The sequence below is a fragment of the Epinephelus fuscoguttatus genome, linkage group LG15, assembly GCF_011397635.1.
Source record: "Epinephelus fuscoguttatus linkage group LG15, E.fuscoguttatus.final_Chr_v1".
Taxonomy (NCBI): domain Eukaryota; kingdom Metazoa; phylum Chordata; class Actinopteri; order Perciformes; family Serranidae; genus Epinephelus; species Epinephelus fuscoguttatus.
The window spans coordinates 10,808,222-10,824,539 of record NC_064766.1 but is presented as its reverse complement, the minus strand read 5'-3'; the positions used below and the strand labels follow the sequence as shown (position 1 = coordinate 10,824,539).

The 16,318-nt window shown below is 39.0% G+C and overlaps 1 protein-coding gene across 6 annotated transcripts in view; it reads right to left on the bottom strand.

The window, feature by feature from the left end:
• Positions 1–16,318, bottom strand: part of LOC125902101 (disco-interacting protein 2 homolog C) — a 251,250-nt gene that overhangs the window by 30,997 nt on the left and 203,935 nt on the right. For 4 of the 6 annotated variants that reach the window (XM_049598230.1, XM_049598233.1, XM_049598232.1 and 1 more), the window contains exons 12-23: positions 16,165–16,274; positions 13,515–13,617; positions 13,294–13,358; positions 12,909–13,002; positions 12,214–12,333; positions 11,613–11,727; positions 10,218–10,357; positions 9,488–9,624; positions 9,173–9,381; positions 8,616–8,730; positions 6,593–6,794; positions 6,407–6,516 (exon numbers count right to left, since the gene is read on the bottom strand). In XM_049598230.1, coding sequence (XP_049454187.1) covers positions 6,407–6,516; positions 6,593–6,794; positions 8,616–8,730; positions 9,173–9,381; positions 9,488–9,624; positions 10,218–10,357; positions 11,613–11,727; positions 12,214–12,333; positions 12,909–13,002; positions 13,294–13,358; positions 13,515–13,617; positions 16,165–16,274 — 1,520 coding nt within the window. The remainder of the gene's footprint in view (positions 1–6,406; positions 6,517–6,592; positions 6,795–8,615; positions 8,731–9,172; positions 9,382–9,487; positions 9,625–10,217; positions 10,358–11,612; positions 11,728–12,213; positions 12,334–12,908; positions 13,003–13,293; positions 13,359–13,514; positions 13,618–16,164; positions 16,275–16,318) is intronic. The other 2 variants (XM_049598231.1, XM_049598234.1) reach the window with 1 other exon arrangement.

Genomic DNA, 16,318 nt, shown 5'->3' with positions numbered 1-16,318 from the left:
CACTGCAGGTAAGTATAAAGGTAAGTAGATACATTTTTTTGCCAACAGGTAAATGCAAGTAGACTTTTTGACAAATTTGACACAAAAGATTGATAAATAATATTAGATCGACTGTTTGTGGCAATTGAGACTTCACCAATTTAAATTTAGGACTGTTGACTTTTAAGGCCTTGTATTTATCAAACTGAATAAAGACACTTGGATGTCCCTATCAGAAGGACAAATGACAAATGATCCTTACAAAAATGTTTCAGCAGACTGTTTTGTCATTGTTTTTTCTGATTTGTCATCGCTGTGGTTTTGGTTAGGTTTAAGCACAATAACTACATAGTTAGGATTAGGCAAAGATTGTACTCATTGTTAAAAGAAACCAACATTAACTCTTGCTGGAAAATGGGATGAGATGAGTGATCTCCTATCCATTTGGCCCAACATCTTCTCTTCAAGGTTTTGAAGCACTAATGACATTGTCACGCAACTTCCACCTTTGCTCAAAATAAGTCATACATCACACAAGCACACAAGATCAAGTAAAAAGTAGGAAACATAGCAGGCTGTGTCTTTATCCAATCCTTACAAGAAAAGAAAGTACATTTCTCAAATACAAAAATAAAATGCTAATAAAAATGTGTTCCCATCAGTTGGACATAAGTGAATCAAATGTTCTTTCTGGAACATCTGGCACAGTAGAAACAGATCCTCGCAAGATAAGATTTGTTTCGGACATGATGTTCTTCAGTGTTATTGCTCATATTTCCTGCTTTAATCGAAAATCCCAAACTATTTTTTATATTAAGAGTGTTGGTTTGGATGTACAGATTCAACATTGCTTTAAGAAGAACAAGTACTTTGACCAAAAAACTTGAATGATGAAACTGAGTTGTTGCTTATTTTTATAAAGTAAAAAGTAATGTGAAAAGTTTTTGTACAGTTTTGCTTTTGGTGTTTCAGACAGTTTTTAAATCATAAAAAGGATCAAATCTGGTATGTGTTGTATGTTAAAGAACCTGTGACCCCAGGTTAAACTTCCAGAGCTCCACTGAAGCCTGAGATAGAACAAACTGGAACCTGCCTGCAGATAAAACCCATGTTATCTGTATGAGAGAGGACTGGCATGCTAAATACCAACACAAAGACCCTCTGTGTCTGGTGTGTATGTGTGTGTGTGTGTGTGTGTGTGTGTGTGTGTGTGTGTGTGTGTGTGTGTGTGAGTGTGTCTGTGTGTGAGAGGAAATCCCAGGCCATAGATAGATATCTGGTCTCATGCAGTACAGTTTTATCAGTTTATGAGCATCAGTGTTGAATTCCTAACCCTAACCCATGTTAATACACTGAAGTCTGGAGCTCAGTTGTATCTGATGTCATTATCAGATGTACACTAAAACCCAACACACCGACCACCTGGCACTAGAAGCACTTTACTTTGTTTAAATTTACATAAAGAAAGTGGTTAAATCCTTCCAGCAGCATCTATTGTACCAAGCAGCCTGTGAATCTGGGAAACTGGCACAGGATCAAACAGCAAAGACAGCAAGCAGTGCTTCCCTTTCTAACCCTCCTCATTTTAAAATAAATATCTGAAGAAGATAGAAAGTAGATAGTAGCAGCAGAACGGTAGAAAGATTACACACCAGTAACATCTATATTTCACCTAAAATGTATTTTTAAAAAGAGTGAGAGGGTCTTTTTTCAGAAGTTTGACATTTCCATAACAGCCCTCATGTTTCCCAGTTTGAAACTCAAAAGCAAAGACATCTATGTGACTAGTGTGTTTGCCTTCTTACATTTGATCTGTTTTTACAATCCATGCTATGATCCTTAAGATTTTCAGGGATAAAAAAAGTCTGGATCCTATTTTTTATGATCAGTATTTTTTTTCCAGAAACAGCGATTTAATATCTCTATATATTATAGTTCATCCCTAATTTTTAACTTCTAAGACTATTTTATGTCTTAGATTCTCATTTTTTACTTGTGTGACTTTCTTTTTATACAGATTTGTCTAAGCATTGTTGGAGGGAGCCTAAAAAATTTTGAATTTATTGCCAACAACTGCTTCATTCATTTTCCATAACTGCTTATCCAATTCAGGGTTGCGGAAGGTCTGGAGCCTACCCCAGCTGACATTGGGCAAGAGACGAAGTACACCCTGGACAGGTCACCAGATTATCACAGGGCTGACACATAAAGACAGACAACCATTCACACTAACATTCACATCTATGGTCAATTTGGAGTCAACAGTTGACCTAACCTGCATGTTTTTGGATTGTGGGAGGAAGCTGGAGTACCTGAAGAAAACCCAGCAAATGCAAACTCCACACAGATGGCCCCAGTCAGTGGAGTCAAGCTCATAACCCTCTTGCTGTGAGGTGACAGTGCTACATCACTGTGCCACCCTGCTTCTTTGTTGTGCATATGACACTACAGAACATGACTTGAGCTGGATAAAGTTACTGTCAATGCCAACTGAACATTTCCAACGGCTGATGCTTAACATCAAGTGTTCAACTAGCTTTCCCGTAGTCACAGGAAACACAACATAGTGGTCTCTTAGTTCAGCCCTGACAGCAAGCGTTCATCAAAACTTTTTTAGATATTACAGTGAATTCATGGAACAGGAAGCCACAGTGAGCTGTGGGTTTTACTATGTCCAGCTCTTGAGAAGAAAACTATTTAAACATATGCATAGCATAAAATCAATTTGCTGTTGAAATCATCATTGACCCACTTCTTTATTAAAACAATGTGGATTTGTTTGGCTGCACTATAATCAGATACCACAGCTGCTCCTTTGTTGTATTTCTGACAAAGTAGCTGATCAGTGAGTGTTTGCAGTGGTATTAAACCACACTTGCTGTTGTTACCAATAACCAAAGGTGTTAACAAAACATCCAGGATTGAAATCTTGAAATCTTCAGGATAACATCTATGAAGGAAAAATCTACTCTACATGCTGCTAGTTCTCAAATATGTTAACACCCAACTCTGCTGAACATGCTCAGTGTGCATTCTCACAAAATAAACCTGCTCAAAATAGCTTCACAAGTATATCTTTGTATGGTGAAAAGGTTGTGGTTTCTATATACTGTAAGCTATAGTACTGTGTGTTTAGTTTCCTTTTAATTAAAAACAATAGGAGTTTTTTTCAGTCATTGTCTGGCTTTGCTTTAAACAAACAACACTAAGATAACAGAGGTGCTCTTGAGCAAAGAAATCAAACTGAGAGGCTGAGCTGGTCCCAGTGTGAGTGTTTAACAGAGTCAGTGTGTAACAGCACAGAGCTCAGTCAACCTTCCCTGGATACATAAACAGTAACAGAAGAACAATCTGAGAAGATGCTCAAAGTAGATCACATTTCACTCTATAAGATTACACTGACACACAAACACACACACACACACAGAACATTTTAATAAAAACAGGAGCTTTTTAAAAAAGCAGCACCGACAGTTTAAAGAGAAAAGGGAGCTCATTCACACAGAGGGCTTGGTTTTCAGAGAGAGATGTTACACATGCAGTGATCGATGAATAAACAAATCGATGAAGGAATGAATCAATGAGCATATCGATGATGAGAAGCAGCAGAAGCAGCAGCAGGAGGCACAAGCACAGTAAGATTAAGCATAAATCTGCATCCTCTAAACCTAATTCACATTCAGCAGGCATCTTTTGCATTTTCACACAAAATCCCCAAAACACAAATTTAATTTTGAATGAAACTTCCCCCTCTGACCTTGTGAAAAATAACAACCTGCCTGACAAATTAAACCAAATTCACCATACAATTGTTCCCAAATAATAAACAAATTTTGCAGGAACACTGACTGACCAACGCCGCTTTATCTGCTGGGAAAAGTTGCCAAAGTCGATTAAACCGTACTTCAACAAGGAAGAGTAAACACGTCGCTCTGTAAAAATGATGCAGTCAAAGTCTGAGCTAATCACTACAAATATCATCATCCTGTTTGGAATTGAAAACATGGCATGAAGCCTCAGGACTAATGGTTTCATTTGGAAAATGGCAGAGCAGATTTATATGCAACCCTGTCTCCAAACCAGTGATACTGAGGCCTTTCCTAAAATAGTCCACAGATACTTTAAATCTTTAACAACTTAAGTGTGCACACATAAAATGCAGCGATTTAGTTAAAGCATCAGCCCCCTCATACTGTTCTCACATGTTACAGTAAAACAAAATATCTGTAGTTAGCTGATTGAGATGTGTAAGAAGACAGAGATCCATTGTAACAATTCTGACAATTGAGTAAAAAGAAACAAAGCTCAGGTTCATTACCGCAGATATTTCCATTCACTTTTTCTCCATCTTTAACTTGCCTTTACACACAACAACAAGAGTTTCACAGGTGAATTGTTTCCTTGTGACGGGACTCTGTATCCTTCCAGATGGATGCTCGATATGTGAACAAGACATGATTTACTGCCAATTTTCTTCCTAACTTTGGACAGAGCCAGGCTGGATGTCTCCAGTCTTTGTGATAGTTTTGCTGCCATAAATGTAATTTATTTACATTTAAGGCTTCTAGTGAGGTTTTCGAATGAAGCTTCAAATGTCTCTCGTCATATTTTATGGTGTCATTACCCTAAAAAACATATATAAAAACTTCTCAAACAATATCCTGAATTTGAATAAAGAGATTCATCAGATTGAAATCAGGTGATTTGTTTTTTTTTAAAATCAAATCTGCTGTCTTTTATGAATAAACATAATTTATGGTGCTGGTAGTTTGCTGCTAGACTGCCCCATTAAAACAGATGGGGTGCTCCTGTTGTGTGGGAGAGCAAACCATTTTTTTTTTACCACAGTGAAAATGTTGTTTTTGAATGGCTGAACGCCAGCAAATATGGATTGGAGCAGAACATTTTATTAGATAAAAGTATGTTGTGCGTTTTGGATTTTTTTTGCATTTTAATTTAAGTCTTTTTATAGGTAGCTAAAATACATTTTGCTGCAGCCCCGTCAAAAGAAGCAAATTGCTAAGCTTCAGTGACGGTAGATTTGGTTTATCAATGACTCTAAGCAACACAAAGCAGCACAGCACAACACATAAGCACTGCAGATACCTCAGACAGGTTGGACCACTGTGTTCTACTATACATCTTTAACATTACAGTTATGGTGGAATATAACAGAAATAAACAAGTTTGCCAATTTCACATATCTCCTCAATTCAAATCAATTGCCAACTGTCTACCCAGAAGTGATTATTGTTCTCCGCACAACGTCACAGAGATTTAGTCTATTGATTGAAGAAAGCGAATAGGTGCATATCTCCCAAAATAAGCCCTAATCTGTTACATACATACAAGAGAACATTTTGCGTCAGAAAGTATGTTTGCCGCTACCTGCGTGGTCTAACATGTCCCGGCAACACTGTTCTCTGAGCTGCCAGAAGCCGAAATTTTGGGAAGCTTGGGGAGTTTAGTTGGCAAGAGATTGATAACACAGTTCATCAACATCTATTTGGTGACATCCAAACAAACAAGCAGGCTTGCAGTGTGTTGCGAGTGTGGCTGGTGACATGGGCTGCTGCGGTGTGCTGCCGTGGAGGTGGCGGTTGTTATTATTTGGGGCCTGTCTCTTCTCATTAGAGTCTACATGTTGTGTGCAGCCGCCGGCTGCCTGACATTGTAACTGATGACATTTTCAGCACGAGAGAAGCGAGGAAAATCAGTTGTGTCGGTAACACACACTGCTTGTTTCTCTCTCACTCTCTCTGTTGTTCTCTTTTTAAATTATTCTTTGCTGTTTTCTCGTATCAGTGTTTTTTCTTTCTTTCCATTCTCTCTTGTCCAAATGTTCTCTTTTTTCATGTCTGTTTTTTTTCTTGCCCTTATGACCTCTATATCTTATTCTCAGCCTTGTTCTCTGGCTTCTCTGCTTATGTTTCCTCACTTCCTTTCCTCTCCTGTCTTGCTCACTTTTGTTGGCACAAATGCGACATGAACAGTGCCGCTAAAGCAGCTGCCATCACCTCCTGGCATCAGACTTCCCTTTCTGCTATATTAAATGCTTTTTAATCTCCAGTCACAGTAAAAAAAACTTAAGGAAGAAAGCCACTTTCCATCTTGAATCTTGAGTCCTCTCATAGACACTTCTAAATGCACACAAAGACAGTTTTGCTCTTATGATAAATATTATGATAAATGTTATGATAAATGAAAATGTGAAACGTAAACCGCAGCATAAACTGCAGGCCAAAGAACTAATAAGAAATGTTCCAAAAAAATGATACAAAATGAGGAGTGTGACTGGGAATAAACCATGGTGGTGGAAAACATGAAGTGATCCAAAGGTCCCATTACATATATATGTGTGTGTGTATGTGTGTGAGACAATGATGATGATGATGGTGAAAACCAGCAGCCCCCGTCTCACACACACCTTTCTTGCCTGGTCATTGTCTTCGATCTGACCCAGATCCCTGCCGCTGGCCTGAGCGATCCTCTTCCCCGACACCAGATTCCCGACCATCACAGACGCAGGACCGATCTCTGAGGTGGAGAAGTAAGTGAGGTAAGAGGAAACAGCATCTCATCATACACCATCACATATCGTTTCGTACTGTACCTGGTTGTTTCTGCCGAGGTTTGGGCAGGTTGGTGACGCAGGTGTGCGGACACATGAGCACGTTGCAGGGATGCAGCGCCCCCTCCAAGAAGAGCTGCTTGGTCTCTGACAGGTGGATGCCACCCAGAGGAGTCTTGGGCAGAGTGTTGGAGGGCACCAGAGCCAGGCAGTACACCCCTACCTGATGGATACCGTCTATCGCCTGGAAAGTTGATACGGGTTTACTTTTAATGACAGAATAAAACTGCATTTTTACTTCCTTGATCTAATTCCTGTAGAAAATGGAGGGTGAGGTAGGACATTAAACAGTAAAGGATGGAAAAGTAAAAGGTCGGGATTTCTTAAATACAAATACTAATTAAATATTTTATTGGTTAGATTTGATATTCACACCTACTAGCGCAAAATAAGGTCACCATTCAAGATTTGCTGTTCTCCAGGATGTGCCTTTCATTCTGATGAGGCTCTTCAAATGTTTGTAATATAAATATATGACCAAAATAATTATATAATGTTTCTTTGCAAATTGAGTCACATGTAAAAATAGGGAATAATTTTCTGTAAGAAACTTCCAGCAACTGCATTTTTTCCCTTAACAAACTGATCAGCGATAAAATTGCATTTTAATTACTGCCAACAGATGCAATTACAGTATATCATATTATTTAAATAGGATTACATTAATATAACAAGCCCTAGCTTAAATATCTTAAACACCAGATATAATTGCCGGTTCGATCCCGGGCGTGGGAGCCCTTCTGTGCGGAGTTTGCATGTTCTCCCCGTGTCAGCGTGGGTTCTCTCTGGGCACTCCGGCTTCCTCCCACAGTCCAAAGACATGCAGATTGGGGACTAGGTTAATTGATAACTCTAAATTGTCCATAGGTGTGAATGTGAGCATGAATGGTTGTTTGTTTCTATGTGTCAGCCCTGCGATAGTCTGGCGACCTGTCCAGGGTGTACCCTGCCTCTCGCCCGATGTCAGCTGGGATAGGCTCCAGCCCCCCCGCGACCCTCAAGAGGATGAAGCGGTTAGAAGATGAATGAATGAATGAATATTTTGAAACATTTTCAAATTACCTACTTCTTTATTCTTCATACTTTTGACCAAAAATTAATGCTACAGAGCAGCCCTCAATCAAAAACGCTGAGTATGTGAGGAATCAAAGGAGCTGAATGGAAAAACAGCCAGGAAGTATCTCTGATGGTAAAGGAATAAAGAGATTTGGTTTTTACTGCAGCTGTAAAAATGCAGACAGCTTTTATAGTTTCACCACAGTCTCCATGCCGGCTTATAGAGATCTGGAGCTGGAGCTCGGACTGAGATTTTATCTGTTCATGCACAGTGTGAATGTACAGCACAGTATCATATACTGCATGTGTTTGTGTGAGTGTGAGGCAGACAGAGTCAAATAGACAGAAATGTGGTGCTAAAGAACGTGTGTGAGCTGTTTTGTGTCTTTTGGATGTGGCCTGCTAAAATGTGTCTGTCTGGTGTGTGTCCTGAGTGTTGACAGTTGTCTGATGTTATTCAATAGTTTTCTTATCATCAACAAATCCTATGAAAAGACCGAAAACTACAATGTGTGTGTGTCCGTCTCTCAGTGCTTTCCAACTTCTCTGCCCTGTCTGTGGCTTTAAATTCTAACTGCACTGGTTCCTACTGAAGATGTAAATCAGAAATAACAAACATATAGTTAATTTCCTAAAACAGCTGGTCACTGCTGTGTTTATTAAACAATCAGCATTTGTTGGGGACTATTTTCAGCAGCGGATTAATCCTCATTTGGTACTCTGGTGAGTATTTGGGGCAGGATGGTGTATATGGGATTGAGTCAAAATTAACTACAGTGTGCCAGGGACCATATCACCCAGTGTCCTTTTAAAAGTTTTCAGATAACAATGGAGCTCTGTGTCATAGAGGAAGAAGATATATCAAGCATCTTATCTGTTTATTTTTAGGATATGATGCTTATATTTATAAACCATGTTTATAATGCATATAAAATGTGTGTGCATGTACCTGCAGAACTCGGCTCATCCACTGGAAGCTGTCTTCCTCGGTGGAGTCAGGCCTCTGCTCTGCCACGACCACGATCCTCTCATCATGAAGCACTGTGATGGAGAACACTGCTATCCTGAAACACAAACACAGACAGCGTTAGCATGCTTCTTAGCCACATACAATTATGAACTGGGAATAACTCAGCCAGCTGTTTATCAGTGTCACAAAATGAGTACAGTTCTAGTACATACAAGCTAACGAAAGGCTCTGCTATCTCCCCAACAGTCTAAATTACTCTGACTGATGTACACGACTTTAATTTTCAGCTGACACTGAGGCCAGCTGTTCTATATTTAGAATAATTAAAGAAAGTTTACAGAAAAACATCCTGCTCATATAAAGTTAATTCAATGGTTATGAAGCACGACGAGGCATCCTGATGCAGGAAAATAACAGGAAAAGCTGAGTTTAAAATTTCTAAAACATCAAATAGGAGTTCTTCCAACAACTGTATTGTTTGTTTTACCAGGGAAGCCTCAGAAAACATTAAGATTAATGCTGCATCAAGCACTTACCTGCCCCTGTAGACAAACTTCATGGGCTCCACAGCGAGCGCCGTGGCGACGATGTCATCGGCGTTGTGCTGACGGCCCCCGACCACCATCAGACCGTCCATCTTCCCTGCCACAAAGATCAGACCCGCAGGCCCGATGAATCCCAGCAGGCCGGTCCTGGTGAAGGGAAACTCACTGATGGGAGCCCCGGTGTTCGTCACAGGGAAGACCTGGGGAGTGTGTATGGGGCAGAAGGTGAGATGAAGTGTGTTATTTAACCAGAAAGAAAATGCAGGACATGAGAAAGAAGACTAATAAAATCCTTGACACACACACCTCGAAGGTGTTCTTGGTCATGCCAGCCAGACCGTAGTAGGATGTTCCCGTGGCAACAGTGCAAACGCACAACTCTCCTATCTCATCTGTTTTACAGAGCTGAGGAACACCTTCAGGCTTCACCACACACATCATACCTACAGACAGAGAGAGAAGACATGTTGTGATTTTATGGATGAGAAATTATTGCAGTGATATGTGTAGTTTTATTTTGTTAAACAACACAAACATTTTTAGGAGTGTGTTTGAGTGAAATGCAGGGCAAACATATTTTAAGATCAGTGACACAGGTACTTTACTTTTGAAACTCCTAGAAGAATTCATTGGGACTTAATAAAGGACAAAAATTACTGATTGATAAGATTGATAAGAGGAAAAAGAGGAATGGTAGAAGGGAATGGATGAATATAGGATGAAAGATGAAGGAAAGACATGAAGTCTGGTACTGGTTGAATAAATTCTCCACCACTGTTGCATTATGTCAAACAAAGCTGTTTTCTTGGATTTATCAATACGTTTTTCCAAAGATCCTGACAGCAGTCACATTTATCTTATGTAGGATGTAAAATATGAATCTACAAACTAACAAGTAACTCCAGCAATCAGATAAATAGTAAAACTTGAACTATCTCGCTTTGAAAAGTAGTGGAGGAAAAGCAGAAAGCAAGCACCAGGACCTTCTGTACAAAACGTGAGTATCACGTTCACTACCTGACACCAACTGTCTCACCTCCAGGCATGACGGAGCCGACATCCTGCAGCGTGAGGACCGACAGCTTCTCTTCTGAGTCCACCCGGATCACGCCGTGACTCAGACCCTGCATGGACAACACGCCGCGACCTGGAGGGGTGCTGCCCTCCTCTAAGGGCCTGCAGGAGGGGTGGAGACAGACAGTTAGATGACATGGAGGTTGATAGAGAGCTGTCTATCATTGTGATAATAAATTTTAGATCCTGAGTGACAACATTTTTATGGGAGGTGACAATATTTTTATGCAGTAAGGAATCAGGTTTCTCAATTTTTTTTATATTTTTTTTTTCGAAAGCATGGAGAACCTGGAAAGTGAAGACATTTTTGGAGCATCACAATATTCTTGTAATGTGAGGACATATTTGCAAAGAGAGGGCAATTTTAAAAAGTTACAATATTTTTGGAAGGTGAAAACATTTTAGAAAATATGGACTAATCTTTTCCAAAGCAAATTTAGAGGGTCAGAATATTTTGGAAAGTGAGTGTCTGAAGGTTTGAGGCTTTTTAGGGAGATTTAGGTTTATTGTTAGAATTAAATTGAGGTTAATATTAGCGTCCTCACAAATACAAATACAGCTGTGTTTGTGCATGTGTTTGTGTGTGTCCTGTTGTGTGATTTTTTAATGAGTTTCAAAGCAGCTCTTCTGAAAATAAAGTGAGTTCATTACTACCACACCCGCTGAGGCCAAGTGCTATTTATTAGGCTCACACCCACACACCCACACACACACACACACACACACACACACACACACACACACACGGCTTTTACAGTGTTGTAATTAAGAGTTTGAAGCATAAATTACAGCCAACACGTGAATGAAAGCCGCCCTGGTTGACTGTAATGCTGTAATGTGGTTGAAGTACAGTGTGGATGATGAAAGAGGTGGAAAGGTTGTAAGTTTAGTGTTTCAAAAGCCACAAAACTGTAAAGTCGGGGGTGAATGAGCTAAAATAAGAGCGAGTCATAGAGGAAGGAGGGCAAAGCCACAAAGAAGCTACTTATTTACTGTGGAGAGTGAATAAATATATGGATCTATACAAGCGAAAAGTGTTTGCAGGGCCTGTGGAAATAAATTGGGTGTTTTTATAACTTTATATTTCATGATTTCTGTTTTAACCAGAGGATTTGATTCATTATGATGTCAACCTGATTATGTTTAAAATAGTACGTTTAGAGCTGTACATTGAAAATTTCCACTGTGAAGAACACCAATGAATTTTCAGATTTTCAGTATTTATCTTTTTTCATTAAATTTAATCTAAATTGTGTAGCAACTCTTCATATCACTTCTGTGTGTGTCTTGTGATGTTTAATGTGCAAACACCAATAAAAAAACACATGCGTGTGTGTGTGTGTGTGTGTGTATGTACCTCCTTAAAGCTACAGTCAGGGCCTCGGGGGAGCTGGCACAGGGACATATAACCTCCGGCTTCAAACCTTTAGTCTGGAAGACGTTGAGGAAGGCGTCACAGGATGAGATCGACCCTGAAAGACACAATTTAAAAGTCAGTGCTTCTTTTTAAGTGCCTTACAGCAAAGTGGAAGCTGCTCATTACAGCTTTTATTGATGGTATGATTGCAATTTGAATTACACTTTTTATTGAATCTTTAGAAATTGGACATATGTTCAAATGTGAAGCTTGGCTACTTAAGATACTGTTGGACAGTTGAATCTAGAAACTGTGCATTTTCAGTACAACAGTTTCATTTCTATTTCTTTAACTACCATTATTATGAAAAGCACAATGTCTGATTTCAGCATGATGTCATATGTGCTATTTGCTGAAATAATCTTTGTGGTTTGTTTGTTTGCTTTAATAAATACCTGAAAAAACGCTGTTGTACTGGTCAAACTGCCATTAAATTTGTGGGGTTGGATATTCATGGTCCCCAGAGGATGAACCCTTTTGTTTTGAATGAATTCATGAGCTTTACTTTCGCACATAACATTTTTAGAGAGTGTGCTCTTACAGGGATTTGAGCCGTCAGCCACCACCAGCATGCGCAGGGAGCTCAGGTTGATGTCTCTCTGCTCCCGGTGGGCCACCAGAGCCCAGTGCATATCCCGCGACTTCACACACGCCACCTTAGCTACAAACAAAACACCACACATATATTAACAAACATTTAATAAAAACCTGCCTGATTTCTTTTCAAAAGTTACTTCATATTTTGGTCCAGGTGCTCAACATAATGAAATCCAACATGTGACTCGGTGTCAGAGACCAATAAATGCAACTCTGAGCCAATTTTGAGGGCTGCAGTTTTGGGGTACTTCTGTATTAGATATGGGTTATATTTTATTACATTGGATTATACTGAGAGATGTTTCTAATATTTTGTTCCCCACTGTTTGCAATCAAAGGTTAACACAAAACAATAAAATACAGTCAGTACAGTCAAACACAACCAGTGGCATCTTTCTGTTCTGTGTTGTGAAACTATCCAGCAGGTTTCTACTCACAATATAATTGGCTGGATCACAATATGAAATGTACAACAAAAGAGAAAAGAGGCTTCCAGTGATACCCTGATTAGTTTACAGCAGGTTAAGTAACATGTAGGTACATGATTTAGTGATGTTGAATTGGGACCTTTCCATTCCTTAGCATTACTTTATTTTTGAATAGTATTTATTTGTGCTGAGTTTGGGTTGATTAGATTACCTTTGTACTGGCAGCATTTTTGGATCCAGGACAGAGGGTTGACCTTCATGAGGGCATAGGGAATACTGATGACGTGCATCATATTCATTACACTCTGACAGGGACAGAGAGAGGGAGGAAATAATCCAGTGTGAGGGATGTTTTTGAAAAAACTCAGAATATGTATAACTTGTTTAAAAGATACATACACAACAAAACAGACATAAAGTTGACATTTTTTTCATTTTAATATTTAACTCTAAGTTTAATATTCATGACTCAGAAGCCACTAAATGGCAAAATAAAAAACTTAATTTAAACCTGTCAGTTTAATTGTGCATTTATACTTTCATTCATCATTTTAATTGATTAAGCAAGACCGTAATGTTTAAGGTGTTTTTCTTACAGTCAGGACGGCGTGCCACAGTCCTACATCCTTCTTGAAGTCTAATACATTCACTATGGTCTCAGCTGGAGGAAGAGAGAGAGTGAGACACAGAGAGATGAACCTCAATGCCACATTTAGGGAAGAACCACACATTACTTTATCTCAAGTGGGAGGAATTTAAAGTAAATGTGTGTGTGAGTGTATGTGTGTGTGTGTGTGTGTCTGTGTGTGTGTGTTACCTTCTGTGTACGAGCAGGACTGCGTGAGGGACTGGCAGTGTGTGAGCATGGCTATCCTCATCACCGTCACACCTAGGACACTGCCGTCCTTACAGGTCTTATACTGGACACACAAAGACAGAGAGAGTGAGGGGGTGTACTTGCAGTGTTCAACAGCTCACTGAATCAGTTTTTGTTTTGACAGATTATTACAGAAATATTTCCAGAAAGGAACATGTACAACATGTAAGACGACACAGCTGATTGGAGTTTACTCCAAATGAGGTCCTCTTGTGATGAGGACAGCTCAGAATATTCTCCTGGTTATACATGCCAGAGTAATCTATGACATTGTAATAAAAGGTAAGTCAAATAATTTAGACTGCAAATGGAGTTTTTAAAACCTAATTTAAATTTCTGTATAATTGCTCTCTTAAATCTAATTTGAAAAAAAGCAATACTGGAGATTAACATTAATAAATCTGCAGATACTTTTAATGAAATTAAATCAATTCTAAAAATTGTATGAATCTTTTTTTAATTACCATTTAATTTCTGTAGATGCAACTTTTTATTACCAACGCAGGAAAATTACTATTTTCAAATTATACAGTTCATCACTGAACTAAATATCAAATCTGTTATGCAGTACCCTTATAACCATAGGGCAAGCACACTTTTTTTGTCATCATTTTTTGTTTTCTACACCTAAAGTAACAGTCCACTTACATCCAAAATATCTCTGTTTTGTAAGTAGACAGTCATTAATTGCTTAATAACAAAAGAGAATGCCCTTCTACTTACATGCTGTGGTGGAAAGTAGCTATGGATATTTTAGCAAGTAAATGTACTTACTACAGTTCTGAGATACTTTACCCTTTCCACTTTATGCAGCTTTAACCACTACTCAGAGGGAAATATTGTACGTTTTACTCCACTAGGTTTATTTGATGACTTTTGTTATAATCAAAATAACTTACTGTCATGTTTGCACTATATTCTGAAAATACATAAAACAAATAATCTGTGGGAAAAATTATGCCCTTCCTCCTCTCCCTACTGCTTCTAACAACATTCACTAGAACCTACTGTGGCGCACAGACAACAACAAATCAGAGCCGAGGAGTCTGTAACACAGCTGTCAGTCATGTGTATTATTGTTTGTGTGAATTGAGACTGTTAAACTAGGCAGCGCTGATCAAATATGAATCAATATTTAGTTTCTGCATTGCCTATTTCTTCCCTCAAATGTTTTCCTAACATATTTGAGTGTACTGTTTAGCTGTAATATGAGAAAGTTTATGATTGGATCACCTTGTTGAATACAACTGGCCTAGGTACCAAGCACCACCAACCAGCTGGACCGACTTTCTCATTTTACAGCTAAACAGTACACTAAAATTGGTTTCTGAAAACAGTTGAAGTGAGAAACAGACAATGCAGTAACTGAATCTTGATTTATTTTTGACCAGCGCTGCCTAGTTTGACAGACCATAGTTCACGAGAGCAGTGATTGACATGAATGAAAGCTCCTTTAGAGACTCCTCAGCTCTGATTGATTGTTTTCGTTGACATGCAGTAAGGCCATTAGAAGTGCTACAAGGCAATAGAGTGGGAAGAGGAATATGATTTTTCATGTTTCACATATTATCTGTCCCATTTAGTGCTGTGTGATTATAGCAACAGTTTCAGCTGTAACCTTGAAGTGATGCACATATTATACATCAATTATTATAATCCAATGATATAATATACTGAAAGGGGCTGTTCTGTTTAATAAGACCTTTTGGTACTTTTGGTATTAAGAATATCTTAATGCAAATACTTTTGTATTTTTATTTTTATAGTCAAAATATTGTGTACGTGAAAAGATATCTCAGCTGTCAGTCAACTGTGAGACTAGAAAAACATGAAGTCATGTTGACACATTGTGATAAAAATATTAATGTATTTTTTGAGGCCTGAATCAGATGTAAAAATGCTGAGTGATGAATCTGAGTTTCTATTTTTCTTGAGTTCCCAAAAGCAAAATGATGCCTGAGTGCTGTGGAGTCGACAGTAATGGATGAGATTCTTTCCAAAATAAGATCTCTGTCTGAAAAGTCTGGCACATTTCTGACAAATGACCGCTGGAATGAAAATGAAGCACATTATAGGCTGCTATTAAAGTTATGAATCATGGTGAGACATTAACACAAAAACGTTAGTCTTACTAAAAAAAAAAAAAAAAGAAAAAGACAAATTTCCTTGAGTCACGGTAATTTCATCTGTCTCGGCTGTCTGGGACGCCGCCTCTGTTAAAAACAAAAGGTCGATCGTTTTTCAATCATCCCTCTACTTTCATCATTTTCCTTTCGGCCTTTTTCAATCCCCACTGCAATCAGGGAGACATTTCACCTTGCTGCTGGTGCAATTATTGCCCAGCTGCTTAAAGGTGTGTCAGGTAAATTTAAATCAATCAGACAAGATGATAACATTGATCAGCAGCCGGCAGAGAAACAGTGAAACATCCACTCAGCTGCAGTGTGATTCTAATCCAAAAGACATGTAGCGCCATCGATCTCCATTCACCAGATAGTAATGACTGAACTACAGGAGTGGAAATGTTTGGTGCCCCAGAGCAGACACGCTTCAGTGTTTGTACCAGCGTGTGTGTGTATATGTGTGTTACCTCAATGTAGGCAGTGTCCTGGTTCGCGTCCTTGATATGTGGGAACCAGTCTCGGGGAGGTTTGGAGAGGTGTTTGGACTCTGCAACAAACCACAGCACCTTGGGCCAGCCTGGACACACAGGGACACAAAACAAACATCCTCAATGTCCCCAG